Source organism: Urocampus carinirostris, chromosome 4, assembly GCF_059441175.1.
Source record: "Urocampus carinirostris isolate Australia breed hairy pipefish chromosome 4, RoL_Ucar_1.0, whole genome shotgun sequence".
NCBI lineage: Eukaryota > Metazoa > Chordata > Actinopteri > Syngnathiformes > Syngnathidae > Urocampus > Urocampus carinirostris.
Genome location: NC_142352.1, coordinates 22,489,210 through 22,506,263, shown reverse-complemented (window position 1 = coordinate 22,506,263; position 17,054 = coordinate 22,489,210). Strand labels below are relative to the sequence as shown.

Genomic DNA, 17,054 nt, shown 5'->3' with positions numbered 1-17,054 from the left:
CATTACTAATCTACCGCCATGATATCCAACGTGTGGTTTGAAATCTTTGCAATAAAGTATTTTTATTGGATGTATCCAGGCTAAAATGTTACAATTTTGTAGATGTTTTAATATGCCTAGTTGATGTTGACCCTGCCATTTCTGTATGTTTATGGTACCAGTCCAGTCATAGACACGATTGGCTATTGAGTTTGCGTGACTCTGAGTCCTAAAGATAATGAGAAAATAACCCTATCCCTTTTCATGTGTCATATATATCACTTGTATCCCAGTGGTAGGAGTTCAGCATGTTCTGGGTTTGAATCCTGTTATAACCAAAATCGATTAATCAGACTTTGAGTCCTTTTTATTTTCTACTTTTATTTTTTTAGTGCATGTAAAAATGCTTTTTGGTTCTGAGACAACGGGATTAGAATGTCACTGTGTCTTTAGTCGTAATCACACGAGACATCAATTGTGTTTGAGAACGAGTAAAAATAAAGGCGCCTATTTTATAGTCCATCAAAACTAAAATATGTTTTCGTGTGTTATGTTTGCCATGCAGGTGGAGTTCGAGTGGCTGCGGCAATACTGGTTTCAGGGCCGGCGCTACACACGTTTCTGCAGCTGGTGGAGCAAACCTATGGAGGAACTGGAGACTGACTGGAAGCTCATGGAAACTATGGTGAGATTTCTATATTGTTGCTTCCATGTGGAAAAAAGGCTTACTTTCTCTGGGATGTTATTTATTATTGTCTATTTTCAAATTTAAAATTTACCCATGATTAGATAAACAATAGTTACTGAAGATGAATAGTTAACGTATTCCTACTTTTTTAACAGCTTTGAAACCTGAGGTAAACATTTTGAATTTTTGGGGAATTGTTATCAGGCTTGTATTAGATACTGTGTAGACATAGGGGTACATGTAAAAGCTATCAATAGTGGTATGGGTTTTGAACCCTGCTGTAAGGAAAGAAAGCATATCTCACACGGTTTTAAATTAATTGTATAGTTTGTTCTATACGATTTAACTCCGTTGTAAATAAAAGAAATACATAAATAAAAAGGATTGGTTGGTTGGATCCTTTAACCGATATGGTTGTAGGGGCACCATTTCCAGTGGTGTCTCCTGGGCAAGTAAAGCCTGGTGTCGCCCATCCCTCTCCAGGCCAACATGTGTTTCATTAGTTAATACAATTTGAAATAAATTTGCTGATTTCATGTATTTAAAACTATGTTTTGGGAGAAAATGACAGGAAATGCCATCAAAGGTATCAGTTAATACTGTGGAGAAGAATATTTGTATCGATATTGGTCAGAAACATTTTCAAAAGAGCTTTTAATTAGTATAAGTAAAGTTTAACAAATTTTGAATGTTTGAAATTCAATATTTCAAAATTATGTAAAATTTATGCTTAATTTTGTAAGTTACTGATGTGTGATACACGCTGTCCGCTAAAACAATATACAGTGTATCTCTCTCTCTCTCTCCCTCTCTCTCTTGCTCTCTCTCTTTCTCTCTCTCTTATATATACATATATACATATATAATCTTTATATAGCTATATCTATCTCTATATGTATATATCGATACATCTATATGTATATATCTATCTATTCATATTCATATATATATATATATATATATATATATATATATAAATCCAGGGCAGCACGGCGGCGCAGTGGTTAGCGTGTGTGCGGCACAATTCTAAGGTCTTGGGAACCTCCTGTGGGGGTTCAAATCCAGCTACCGGACTTCCTGTGCAGAGTTTGTATGTTCTCCCCGTGCTTGCGTCGGTTTCCACCGGGCACTCCAGTTTCCTCCCACATTCCAAAAGACATGCATTTCAGGTGGATTGGTCGGTCCAAATTGTCCCTAATTGTGAATGAGCGAGCGAGTTGTCTGTCCTTGTGTGCTCTGCGATTTGCCTTCAACCAGTTCAGGGTGTCCCCTGCCCACTGCCCGATGGTTGCTGGGATGGGCTCCAGTACCCCTGCGACCCTACTGAGGATAAGCGGGGCAGCTAATGAGATGAGATGAGATATAAATCCAGCATATATAAGTTATTTTATTTATTTATGGAGTAATAATTTTCAAAAGATGTCCATGCTAAGTGTATTCTTTTTTTATAGGTTTTTTTCAGTTAATATTGTTTTATCATTGATGGAAAATTAACTATTTTTTTTTAAAATAAGTGGAGTTCACAAGACGGGGTAATATAGAAATATAAAGCAGTATATTACTATATTACTACTGAAATGTATTCACTGTATTTAATTGAAAAAATTGAATCTCATTTGTTGCTGTTTTTCCTCACATAACAACCGAAAGCCAACAAATCTAACGACCAACTCATTTAAACAAAAAAATATATAATTTTATTTCTAAAGTTTCTTAATTTTAAATATTTTCAAAACATAAACATGTTATCAGATATCCTAATCTACACAATGCCTCCAGTTATCATTAACACCTTTACTGACCTAAATGCTAATTTATTTGTGATGCCGTCACAAAATGGTGGCGCCCTGTAAATGCCCGTCGTCCAGGTTTGCCGCGGGTGTAAATTGATGTGCACGAATCGCGTGTGCTTTTATGGCGACATGATGGACGGGTGCCTTACTAAAGTCATGTCATTTGTTTAATCGTGGCCTCGCAGATGCTTTTATTGCAGAGGGACGCGCCTATTAGTCAGACAGCACTGTAAAGGAATCACTTTGTAATGTCACACTCATAATTAAGTCCCAGGCATGGAGCTGTACACATGTGCCACACACATCGACACAATGAGCAATACAAGGATGGCCGTTTTTGTGAGTGTGTTTTTAGCAGGCTTGATGCTGAAAGCAGCAGGGGGCACTCTTGTATCATTGAAACCTCCTCCATCTTTTTTCCTTGAGTGTTCGTCCACTGCCAGTGACTGGAGGAGCTCTCAGTCAGTGTCAGTGTGCAGAGCTGAGCAGTAATCACATCTAATGCTCAGGCGGGGATAAAGACTGAGAGAACCTCCACTCTTCTCGCTCGCTTCTCCCACCGCTCTCTCGCCCTCCGAGTTGTCCGAGCACCGGGTGGGCGAGAGTGTTTTTCAAAAGGTAGTTACCGTATTTTCCGCACAGTAAGGCGCACTGGATTATTAGGCGCACCGTCCTTAAAAAATGGTATTTTCTCATCTTTTTTTTAATATAAATGGCGCAACATTCAACTACATTAGGGGTTAGGGTTGCACAAAGAATGAAAACGTATCATTTCACTGATCACAATTGCAATGGTAATAAGATTCCATGGTAATTGAACCCCGAACACGATGGTGAGCACACAGGGTACAGACGACACATGGAATGGGTGGACAGATCGATCCAAATATCGATTTTTTTGTCAATACTGAGCTGATACTTGGATTAGATTGATACTATTGGCTTGGGATAGTGTAATAATGATATAAAAGCTAATGCCTTTTCATGTGTCTTATCTATTACCTGTGGTCTAGTGCAGTCATTCTCAACTGGTCTGACTTGGGGACTCACCATTCCAGCCTTATGACACGGTTGACCTGAACAAGAAAAACAGATCCACTTCTCTAATTTATCGAATGAAAGGATTGTGCAGTTTATAGCAGATGTATTAGAATATTCTCACCTTTTACTCACAAAAAAGCTGACCAGCAAATCCAAAACGACTTCAAATACCTGTCAAGCAAACCCCTAAAACTGCTTTAAAATAGCTACATATTAAAAGAGGTTTGTACCCAAAATATTTTAAAAGATTATACCCGACCACATAATTACTTTATTGTGTATATAACAAAGATCAATATATTGGTTAAAAAAAGCTAGAAATATACCCTTTAAACCATTTACTGTACCTTCAAGCAGTGCTTAATAGACAATGATGTTTATTTGGCTTTCATGGACTTGGAAAAGGCGTATGACAGAGTTGATAGAGAGGCGTTGTGGCAAGTGATGGTGATGTATGGAGTCTCGAACAATATTTTCGTATTTTGCAATTATTTCCTTGTTCGACTAGATCGTTCTTCTAGTTGTTATCACTCTTTTCCACATTTCCTTCCTCGTATCCCTAACTTTCTTGTAACCCGCAATATGGCCAGAAAAAGGTAATAAAACAAACAAAATCACAATAAAATGAGATTTGGTCTCTCTCGACCACTTTTGGGAATCCTCCGATTGACTGAACAGGAAGAACAGATCGAGCAGGGAATCATCGCCATTTACTATGTATTTGACCCTCTTTTTTTTCTTCTTTTTAGTATTGTTTTGCCATAAGGGCCTCCAACCCATTTAAAATGGGTTAGCAACCCACTTTTGGGTCCTCACTCACCAGTTGAGAAACACTGGTCTAGTTGTGAGGATATAGAATTCAACAGATTTTTAGGCAGACGTTTAAATTTCTGGCCAATTTGAGGTTTCTGGGGGGGCTTTATAGTGCGGTATTTTGTATTTTTGTGTTTGTAGACAAGAGCCTCTGAGGGTCCTATGATGAATTTAGTTATTTGGAGGTGCATTTACAGAAGGGCATCAAGTAAAATGTGAGGTCTCACATTCAGGCTCTCTTGTACTAAATAAATAATTTCATGAACTAATATGCTCTATAAAGATAATTAAAGTTAAGTTTAACTTACTTCGGGAAGATGAGCTTCAAGAGTTAGGCGCCTTCCTCCTCCGTGGTAAAAAGTGGCTGAAAAAAAAGCGATCCAACCGTTTTCTCAACCGCATCAAGCTTTCTTATTCCACTTTCATTTCGAATGAAACGGCTCGCCTCATCTTTACACCCCTACACCAACCATATTGAATGGATGCACGAAAACCGTAAAAATGTCCAAGTTCTTAGCGCGTTGGAGATACAGTATAGAATGTTGACACCCAAACCAGGAAAAGAAAGCTGATTTATTCTTTGAGGTGGATGCTGGTTGACCTCTAACAGCGCCACCACAGTCTGGTAGCGGCGGAAAGAAACACTACAGTAATGTCCTGTACCCGGGGAAAAATGGTGCACATCTCGCAAAAAAAAATGTTTGTATTACCGTTTTTTGTAAGTTGAATGGTCGTAAGGACGGAGCGTCTGTACTGAAAAAACAAAGGTATAATTCTCAAGTTGATATTCTTTTACTGATCCGGTCCGCCCTAGAGCCAAAGTTTGACATCCCTTCTGTTGCCTTAGTGAATATTTGTTTATATTTGGACCGTGGCACATAAAATTGTGGGTGCTACAAGGCTAGATTCTTACTATTTAAAGTAATATTTAAAGAAAAAAAAGTTGTATTATTACAATTTGGAATTATTGATGGGATTACTAATACTGGAAAGTAGACACTTATTGTTGTGGTTCCTGCACTTGTATATAAATACAGTGCAAAAAATCCAGTCAAACAAAAGGAAAGAAAAAATAGCAAATTAGTTCTTTGCAGTACTTTGATGATCTTTTCCCATAACATGTTCAGGTGTCATTGGAAGATATTTCTTCCCATTTAAATAATGCTATGGTTTTCTTATTGTATGATTTACTTTTAGGAAAATAGGAAAAAAATACAAAAAAGAACCTTGCTCCCATATCAGACCACTAGCGCATTTTAAGTTTTTGGACTCATAAACCAAGATAATTGCTATTTAAATTTGCTGAATGTTCATGTTTGTTTGTATAGCCCTCAATCAAAAGGAGTCTTAAAGGGCTAAACAGACCTCAGATTATTGCAAACCACAGACTATTATTACACCATCCCCTGATCTAAAACCTACATGGAGGCAAGGAAAAACTAAAAAAAAATCACGTTTTTTCTATTTTATTGTTTGATTAGGGAAAAAGAAAAAAACACGTGTTTATATACACATTCATCTGTGTATACTTTATACATTATTTTATTGCATCTTTATAATTACTTTCACCTACTTTATACCTAAGGTAACACCACAAAACTAAGTAACTGATTTGGTGCTTAAAACAGGGGGCTTAATATACTATTTTTGCTCTAATTTGGAGTGTTCCAAAACCAGTTTTCCATTGAAAAAAATATAGAGAAGATGTCTGCATGTATATTTATTCATGTATGAAAACATTGGATAGTTCTCCTAGATCGCCCCCTTGGGTACATTTCTTAGCCCATTGCAGCCCGCGACTCCAAATAGTTACCCACCGCAAATATAGAGAGACACCCTTCCCAGTGTAGCTAGATTAAAATACAATAAATAAGGCAAATCTTCATATACATTATACCGGTTTGTTTATTTGTTTCCCGTCTCCCCCTATTTTGTTCCGTCCGTTGAGCCGATGCAAAAATAATATTACATTTGCCCGCCACGCAAACGTAATAATTCAGCCGTCGTGATGAAAGACAACATTTATTGCTCTGGCAAGCAATATTTACATCCTCGTGCATCGACCTCTTCCATACGCTGATGAAAAGCACTTCGTGCATGTGACTTATAGATTTTCCCTCCTTTTGGGTATGGCAGTATGAGCGGGGGTCTGTGGTGAGATCACAAGACATTTTTCTTGAGTTATTTAAATCAAGACCCCCCCCTCGACGTCTGTTTATTGCATTTATTGAGAAACCAACACCTGCCACAAAAGCTGCTGAAATGACCTACGCTCCATATGGAAAGTAATTTTCCTAACAATAATAGCAGTAAGTGTTTACTCCTCCGATGGGTTAAGCGCTTATAAAGACATGCCATGATCAAAGAAATGGTTATTGCAGTTTTATATGAGGAGCGGTCGGATGGTAAATGGTTCCCCAGGGGTTTGATGCGTTCGGGGACTGAGTAGTGTGTGAATAGCTCACTGGCCAGTTTACAGCCTACATCATACAAAAACAAGGAAAAACTTTTTTTTTAATCATTTGTTCTAATCATATGTGCAAAACTAGTAGGGCTTTCTGTCATTAGAGCATCACCCGCATTGAGACAAGAAACCATTTTTAGGTGGCATTGCCCATTTTGGAGGTCTGTTTACCTTCAGAGTCAGCTACCTAAATTCTTGTAAAATATTGTGATCATGGCCAAACTTTTTCTGGCCTGAGAGAGTAGAATGTCTTTCTGGGAAAGCTGGCGAGTCAACAAAACCAAAAATGCAGTGTCAGTTTATTTTGAGGAGTCTTTACTTCTCAGGTAACTTACCTGACTGCCTCTAAATTATGGTGTTGCTATTCAAGGTTGTTCTGTTCTAGGAGAGTGGGATGTCTTCCTAATAAATATAAATGCTCAGTCAACAAAACCAAAATTGCTAAGTCAAATTACTTCAGCATTTTTCTCACAAATAGGCTCACCCTTTTAACTCTCTGCAAGACATTGTGTTAAAATTTAATGTTCTTCTGGCCTGAAAGAAGGGATTAAACTTGCGTCTTCCTCAACACATATATTCCTCATGTCTCACTCTTATGTCTAATGCTCGGGCGCACCTGGCGGCCATTAAAAAAAAAAGCATGAATTAGCCGCATCAAATAAAAAACATCAAAACTCAGCACTTTTTTATATTATGGGCCCACGTTTGTCCCATTGATTTTGTTATTTCTGTATAAGCCACGCCTTCTTTTATTCCCTGCCCATTATTCACTACTAGTGACACACAACCAAATATGCGCATATTAACTGATCCCCTTATTTTAGTATTCTATTTTTTAGTTGTAAATACAGTTTGTATGTGAATATTGTTTTGGAACTGAAAAATAAACGTTTAATAAAATAATATGCACTGAAATTCTGTGTTCTGTGAACACTTTTGAGACTCCTTGTGATTAAGGGCTATACATATAAACACGACTTGACTTGACTGTTTTTTCTGGAAATAATGCTGAGTCAGAAAAAACAAAAGTGCAGAGTTGCCTTTTTGAATTATGGGTAAAGTGCTTGTAAATGCTTAAACTTGTTGCCATGTTTTTCATCAAGTCTGCTTAAAAATAACGTCCACACTGCTCTCTGTTGGTTTCATTTTGCCATCACATTTCGTCTTCCCCTTTGATCGTTGACAGCATTCTTCTATAAAGCGTTATTTTACCCTAACGGTCGCAACCAAGGGGACAGGTGCATGCTACACCTAAACAGGGCCCTATGGAAAGTGTTTTAGTGCAAGGATTTCGTATCAAATATGGACATTTATTTCAGGTCATGCAAAAAGAATCAAGAAAGGGTTTCCCATTGGTACATTTTTATGGGAAGAACTTTCTGCTATTGAAAATGTAAGTTACATGTTACTTTCACTTTTAGCCAACACTTATATGGGGGGAGATTTGTCTTGAAAATATTTACACATGAATTGTTCAGATCCACACATGTATTCACATTTTACTCAAGATTTAAAAAAAAACACATGTCTTGATTAATGTACACACAAGATTAAAAATCACATATTTCAATCGTTAAGATATTTGCAGTTCTTGTAATTACATGATTTACACCGGATTCCATCTTGTAATGACATTGGAGACATAGGAAGATTGGCTTTGGAAGTCCTTATAAAGTGCTTGAATTTGGCCAGAAATAGGTGTACGAACCCTGAAAATGGCAGGTTCACGTCCAACTGAGCATAAGCAGTGTTTGAGATAACGTTTGCCCGGACGCCCGGGGCATTAATCTTTTACGTTGGGCGTACAACTTACACAACAATTCTGCTCGGGTGGCCGACAACTTTTTCCAAAAAATAAAAATGAAATTAAAATTGTTTTTATTTATTTATTTTATTTTTTTTCCCAACTAAAACGGTTGCTATTTTCCGATTTTGAAACCTTCATTTGGTTTGGAAATTTTCAAATTTCGGTTCGTTAGGCAATTTGCATACTCGGCAGCCAATCAGAAGCATGCATCGAATAACGTTGTGCTTCCGGACTTTCCTGAGCGTTATAAGGTCGTGCATTTGCGTACCATTTTCCAAAGTAGACGCACAGCAAACACAAGAAAAATGGATGAGTGGTTAGGAATCGTGCCAAAACCTCAGCCCCAGAAGAAAGATTCGAAAGAAGCTAACAAAATTTATGACGCTACAAAAGGTAAACGTACCTTAAAAGCATCGTGGAAAGGGTTCACGTGGCTTGTAGCAGACGACGCAACGCAAGCATTGCATGAATGAAGACGAGTAAATACAGGTACATAGTGATGGAAGATGGAAAACGGCAATGTCACATACATGCAATGAATGTTAGAAGTAGATTTATAATAAACTTAAATTTAAAGTGTTGTTCTGTTATATATTCTGATTATCAATCCTCAATACTTTGCAACAACGGGTTTTTTAGCAATTGGTATTATTGCATTTCAAGTTGTGAAAAATGGGGCAGGCAACTTTACGGCTGGGCAGGCAACTTTTTAGAGTTGTCTGCCCTGGTGTCCGGTAACTTTTTGTCATGAGTTTCAGACACTGGCATAAGTTAATTGCCTGTATCTGTTTGTCTAACAAAATAAAAGGAAGAGTATGTTGGGTTTTCGATACTGCATTTTTATTTTCTTAATCTTTCTTCCTCTCTTTCTTGCTTGTGTATGCCATTGACCCTAATGTATGCTCTCTTTGCGGCTTTAATTGATTTAGCAGTTCTCGGTTTGCACATTGGCGCTTTTCTCCCCTCCTTAATTTGTCACTTTCCGCCAATTTCAGCGGCGGCCCACCTCGATTTGAAAATAGCAGAATCGGCAGCCGCAGCAAAATGTTTTCTTCCCTTCCCTCTGCCCTCACCACGCCAGCACCCTGGTTAGAGTCCACTCTTTATATCGAGAACAAATTAATTGACTTTCATAATCATAAACGGGTTCCTCTCCTGCCCGAGTACGGTTGCACACATCAAGCTGTAACAAACAGGAAGTAGAATCTGGGGCCATGACGCCGTATTTTCTGCTCGCCCAGCCTGTCACTCTCTGTTTTCTATCAGATTGGTCACGGCTATAAATACATATTTCCGCATTTTCTCACCTTTGTGTGTGTCTGTGTGTTTGTATTCAGCCTGACTGAAACTGAAGGAGTAGGCACAGTTGATACATGATTGCAAATTGTTGAATTATATGAAAACAAATCTGTTACCAAAAGCTCTTCACTTCAGTTTTTGTTAGTGTACCATGAAAATGGTGAAAGTAAGAAAAAGTCTGTTTCAAGTAAAGTCCAAACGCCAGCCTAAACTGAAAAAAAAAAAGAATAGTTTTATCGAGTGCGTCTACGAAATGCCACGACTTGTATGCGCCACAAACGAAGCTTGACAGAGGCTATATTTATGACACAAGCCAGAAGATGGCGTGAGTAAGTAGAACATTTCTAATATCCGGATAGAGCCTTTTTGTATTTTACATTGTTTTGGTTTAACATTTCATTAATATTTTGGGTACCTATTTATGTATGTGATTAATCTAGAGTATAGGGGGGTTGGCTTATATGTGATGTAGTCTTGTATGCTGTGGAAACAGTAATCTTCTTAAATAACTTGGAATTTTGGCACCGGAAATCCATTTTAAAAGACAGAAGAAGAGCGTGTATATCTGTTTGTATACCACCAGACCGATTTTTTTGGGGGGGCACAGTATAAAATAAAACAAATAACAGAAATAACCAATTCAACATGTCCTTAATGCATCAAATTATCGGTTGGGTTTACAAGAACGAGCAATCCGGAAATAAAAGGATTAAAGGGCATATTCCGATTCCTGAGTATGCTTAAATGGCCTTAAATAACCTGGATGTTGGCAATATTCTGATCTTAACCTGACTATTCCCTGCATGTAAACATACTCATGAGTTTATGTCACACATCGCATTCATGTGTCACTATCGCAGTTTCATATGATAACTGTTTTTTTCAGACCAGTAATTCCTTTTGAGCCAAGGCACAGTTTGTGTCATCCAGGAATTTTCAGGCACACCGGTCGTCAAACATATTTAAAAAACAATTCCTGGCACCAGTTTTATGTTGTGTTTCTTTTAAAGCTTAAATTATTTTCATTAAGATGTTCTGATCAGATTCAGATTCAGATTCAGATCTACTTTATTGTCATTCTAGTACACGTGTATACAGAACGAAATGTCGATGCATCTGACCCCCACAGTTTCCTTGAATGTACAGATATAAATAATGTTGTATTGTATTTTGGCTACGTATAGTATTTCACCAAGGATCAGGAGGTAAAACAGCTTATTTATTTATTTCGATAATGTTGCTGTAATTTGGGATTTTACTACACTTTTATCCTGTTTTTCAAGTTTTTCTTTATTCTTTATTCTAACCTATGTTTTTTTTCTAGGAAAATAACAAACAATATTTTATATGAGCAAACCTCCCCAAGAATGCCTTTCCCTACTGATATGGATGGGTGTCCGGCTTATCACTGCGTGAAGCCTAAACTCTGGCATGCTTTTTTGCAACGATAAAACTGGGAAATTTCCTGCAGCACACTAGACAAGGTCCTTCGTACGGCACACTAGTCTGACCCGGCACACTGGTCAAAAAACACTGTTGTAGACTTAACATTGTGTGTTTGATCGAGGCATAGGAGGTGGATTAGGGCGGCTGTGTTCAGGTGGGGTGGGGTCAATGTAAATGTTATTGCACTGTGCTCATTTGATCAAAGTCCGGGAAAAGGTTAAGCGGAACCAATCTGTTTTTTGTACGGCAAAGTGCAGACACAAACCCCAGGACGGAGAATGGATTATCATATTGGAGCTGCGAGAGTAGTGCCGGTGGGGTTGGGGGGCTGGGGACTCGGACGGACAGTTTACCCCTGCCAGTAATGCGTTTAGACAGCAATTGGCCTTAATAACCTTTATTGACTCTAGCGGGTCAGTGCCAAGAATCTAATTATCAAAGTGTATCAATTTCATTGGAGTTTGGAGTTTGCCGGGCTCCAAATAATTATTTTAAGGTCGAGCCGGGGGCAATTAATCCGCTCTCCCATTTATTTGATGGCTTTGTAAAACATTACAAATGTTAAGCTTTCTGTTTTGAGGGTCAACGTAAATCATTTCAATAAGAAACCATTATTTTTTTTTTATTATTGAAAGGCGCAGGAAAGAAAAGCATGTTAAATTATATTGTTTGTGTCTTAAAAAAAATCCCCCCTATCTATTCCAGTACATGTGACTCTATAAAACGCTTATTTTAGGTATATATTTTTTATCTTAATATGTTTTATCTATTTTTTTCACAAAATAAGAAATTAATCTTTAAATTAATCAATCTCTCTCTCTTTCTCTCTCTCTCTCTCTTTTTCTCGATACATAGGTAAATAGATAGATAGATCGATAGATAGAGAAAATTACGAAATGATCTACCCGATGCAAGATAAGACATAATTGGTTATTGGAAGTATTCATACTCGTATTTAAGACGTAAAAAAAAGAAAATATCTCAATTCATCCTAATATCCTAATTTATATATATATATATATATATATATATATATATATATATATATATATATATATATATATATATATTTTTTTTTTTTTTTATTTAGTTTAATTTGTTTTGCTATTTTTTTTTTTTTAAGTCTTTTATTACATATTTATCCTGCAGTACATCTTATCTGCAGTGTACACTACCTTGTTATCAATGACAATTTTAAAATAAAATCTATATTCAAATAAGCAACATTTTCCACCAATGGGTTACAATTTTTCTGTATCTATTGAAGTGTAGTAGGAAACTCACTCCACTGATCTTGTTTTTAGTTTAATTTGTTTTGCTAATATTAGGGCTACGACTAATGATTATTTTCATCATCGATGAATTGGTCGATTCGTTTTTCGAAGAATTGGAATTAAAGAAAAACAACACATTTTTAACTTCCTCCTCTCATCATTTTGGACTGGTTGAAAAGTTGTTTGAAAAAACAACATCATTTTATATAATATGAAACCGTAACACCTCCAAGTGCATGTAAAATAGCCTAACAATATACTGAAAAACATACAAATGCTTGCCATACACCTGGGAAAATGTAATATGCTTGTTTTATAAAGTGCAGAAAAAAGAGTTAATATTGGAGGAGAATGCAAGTGCTTCGTTGGATGTCATCTATTTGTATCTCTTTATTATACAGGACTCTGAGTTGCGTTTTGGTATTCTAAAAGCGCTGCTGTGCTGCCCATTCTTATATATATTATTTCTAAAATATTTTGATTTCAGGATTTAATGCATATGTTCCATTCTTATGGAAAAAATACCATTCAATTTTATGGTTTATATAACACATATATTGCACTTCGTTTTCACAGTCAAGTTTTGTTTACCCTAAGCTTGTATGTGTCCAGACATTAAAAAAATACCCTGATATTATAGTTTTTTTTATTCATTTGAATAGAAGAGTGTATAGCCAATGAGGCATGTTGCAGTAGCTGTTTGCAATTGCGAATTAAAAGCAAGCCTGGAAAGTGAGAAGAGTGTCACGTCGTGAAGGTATTTGCCATTCCCTTTGAAGTTTCCAATGAAAGGGGGAAGCAGAATTTGCAGCAGTTGCCTGATAGTGTTCTGCGTAAACGCTTAAACACCTTTGGAGAATTTTCACGGGCAGATATGGCGGCTCCTAGCAAGCATCACCTGGAGCCACCGGGGCCCCGGAAGCTTTGTGCTCTGGTTGTCTATGACATGTATCACACTACTTTTTGTCTGCTCTACTCTTTACCTGCAATGAGAAGAATTATATCGAAAGGTAGCAATCCACAATTCTTTAAGAATAAAACCTGAGTCGTTTTGATATCTATAGTATGCCGCCATGTACAGTGCCTAATAAAAGTATTGCCCCCTCTAGTACTTTTTGTCGTATTGCCAAACATTAGGCTTAGAACATAAAGCTAAACAACTGAAAATATATTCCAAGCATCAAAAACATGTACAGTAACTCACAATCCTGAAGTGGAACCAAATTAATACATTTACATTTTATATAATATTTAGGAGAAAAAAACTAAAAAGTAGGTGATGAAAACATATCATCCCCACTTTTCTTTCAGCTCAGCCAACTGACTCCATACGTTCCCTGAGGACTTCTGAAAGATCAAATGTCGACCTTAGATGACTAACAATGACAGAGTGCACCTTTGTGTCATTAAGTCTCAATGGCCCATTCAGAAAGAATACCAAGAAAAGGCCCGTTTTTCGTGTACAAGAAGCCACATAGGAAACACATATAACATGTTGAACTAAGTGCTCTGGTCAGATGAGACCATAGATGAACTGTATGGGCTGAATGTAAAGCGTTATGTTTGGTGTAAGAGTAACACTGCACATCACCCCGAAAACACCATCCCCACTGTCAAACATGGTGGTGGCAGTATCATGCTCTGAGGTTGTTTATCTTCGCCAGGGACTGGGAAAATCATTAGAGTCGATGGTAAGATGGATGGGGCCAAATACAGGACGACTCTGACAGAAAATCGTTTGAAGTCTTCAAGGGACCTGAAATTCTGGCGCAGGTTCCCTTCAAAAACAGGACAACAACCCTAAACATAAAGCAGAATCTACAATAGAATGGTTTAAAACTAACAATATAAAGGTGCTAGAAGGGGCAATTTGAATTCCAGAAATCAATCATACAGCACATTTGTGTAATGATCTTAAAAATCGTGTGCACGAACGATCACCATCAAGCCTGGCTGCGATCATAGCAAAACTAGGTTGCAAAAAGTATCTTTGCAATAGTTACTTTTATTTTATTTTTTATTGTATTATCTATACCTTTCAAACCTAACTGTGGATACACACACACACACATTTTATATATACCGTATTTTCCGCACTATAAGGCGCACCTAAAAGTCTTAATTTTTTCAAAAGCTGACCATGCGCCTTATAATACATTGCGCCTTATATATGGCTCAATATTAAGTCGCAAGGTCTCGCAACTAACGCAACAGCCGCCGACTGGATTTTCCCCCGAACGTGGAGTAGTCCGCGGTGTATGCTGGGATTTATATACCGGCGTTTCATTGGCTAACCAATGTGTCAATCATCATTTGAATCGATCGCTATTGGCTAAAGTTATTCGGAGCCTCGGATAGGCTAGAGGGCCAAACAAACCCTGCAATTGGCCGAAAAAGATGTGTCATAATCAGTTAAATCGGTCGCTATTGGCTGAAGTTATTCGGAGCCCTCGGATAGGCTAGAGGGCCAAAACAAACCCTGCAATTGGCCGAAAAATATGTGTCAATCATCAGTTAAATCGATCGCTATTGGCTGAAGTTATTCGGAGCCTCGGATAGGCTAGAGGGCCAAAACAAACCCTGCAATTGGCCGAAAAAGATGACTGTTAATATCAAGCTTGCTAAACTACGCCATAAAGAAACATGTTTCATTAGTCTGTATTGTAAATATTTTACTCTCCTGGATTTACTTCACTTACGGTTGTAAGAAGACCATGGTTGCGTATCATTATTGAACGTGAGAACTTAGGTGAGCTATGCGGCTTTATATTTTCCCGGTATCTTGTTTTAGAACGATCTTGATGTTGGTGTGATGAGTTGAGTGAATAAACTCAATTCCAAGTGTTTATTGTCATATGCACAGTAAAGGTTGCGAGCGAAAAAGAAAATAGAAACTAAGGAATGGTTGGCATTTCTTGAATCCCAAACTAAAACTTTCCGAATGATATTTGAAATGACGCATTTGAGTGACATCTTATGGACACCGCATCTGCACGTGTCTACGACACGTATTTGCTTCTTTGCAAGCTTTGGGAATGTTAAGGGGGTAATCAGTTTGACTGAATCATCTGACTGTTTTGTCGACGGTCCCATTGTAGCGCCTTAAAATCCGGTGCGCCTTATCTATGGAAGATATAGGACCAAAAACTATTTTTTTGGGGTGCGCCCTATAACCCGGTGCGCCATATATTGCGGAAAATACGGTATGTATATACATATATACATATATATATATATATATATATATATATATATATATATATATACAGTCGTATGCCAAAGTTTGGGCACCCATGATCATTTTCCAGATTATCCTTTATAAATCATTGGTTGTTCGGATCAGCAATTTCAGCTGAATATATCAAATAGCAGACAAAGTGATATCTGAGAAGTGAAATTAAGTTTATAGGATTTACAGAAAATGTCATTTGACAATTGTTCACTTCTCAGAGAGAGAGAGAGAGAGAGAGAGAGAGAGAGAGAGAGAGAGAGAGAGAGAGAGAGAGAGAGAGAGAGAGAGAGAGAGAGAGAGAGAGAGAGGAGAGAGAGAGAGAGAGAGAGAGAGAGAGAGAGAGAGAGAGAGAGAGAGAGAGAGAGAGAGAGAGAGAGAGAGAGAGAGAGAGAGAGAGAGAGAGAGAGAGAGAGAGAATTCTTATTGTTTATGCTCTCCCTGTGCTAATAAAAAATGTGCAAGTTGAAGTTGAAAAGGGCTTTTTTATAATTTCAAACACATTTCAGCGACACCGAGTTTCTGTCAGCGCTATGGAGTCTGGATTGTGTCACCAAACAGAAACAACAAGGCTGTTGTACATCTCTGTCATTCAACCAACACAAATTAGCTCATCTAAAACGAAATATGATTAAGAGGAAAAGCACATTTGCGTCTTTGTAGCGGTCCGTTTGATCCAATATGGAGGACAGCTTATCCCTGCTGCGAGTGGGCGGTGGTTGTTTATTGACTGCGGTTTTGGATCATTTATTCTGTTTGTCCGTCACACTTCTTTTTTTTCTCCTCAACTGTATTTACGGACTTTAAAAAGCGGCTCTTCTCGTCATCTTAGAAAACAAATGAGCATTTTACAGAGCCTGATCTGCCTTATTCGCTTAGCAGCTCACTCAATCTGCTAGGTTTATTTATGTGCTTACTTATTTACCAACTTATTCATTTACTCCTTTTATGGGTTTGATTTGGCATCCTCCGCCACTATTATTGTCCTACCTTTTCCTCATCCTTGGCTCTGATCCGCAAGATAAACCTTCAAGAAGAAAAGAGATAACATCCATTAAAGTGGTTAAGAGGAATTATGGCGCAGAGCAGATTAATCACAGCTTTGCTTTAAGCGGGTCAGGCAGCGTTGGCTGCAGGGGGGGTGCGTATTTTTCAGGTGACATTCGGTTTCGTGAGAAAAAAGAGGCTTTGGGTTCAAAAGCGTGTCAACCAACGGTTGAG

The 17,054-nt window shown here is 37.6% G+C and overlaps 1 protein-coding gene across 1 annotated transcript in view; it reads left to right on the top strand.

Annotated features, from left to right (window-relative positions):
- fto (FTO alpha-ketoglutarate dependent dioxygenase) overlaps positions 1-17,054 on the top strand; it is a 263,558-nt gene that overhangs the window by 93,614 nt on the left and 152,890 nt on the right. Inside the window, exon 9 of the mRNA XM_088333342.1 lies at positions 545-664. Coding sequence (XP_088189468.1) covers positions 545-664 — 120 coding nt within the window. The remainder of the gene's footprint in view (positions 1-544; positions 665-17,054) is intronic.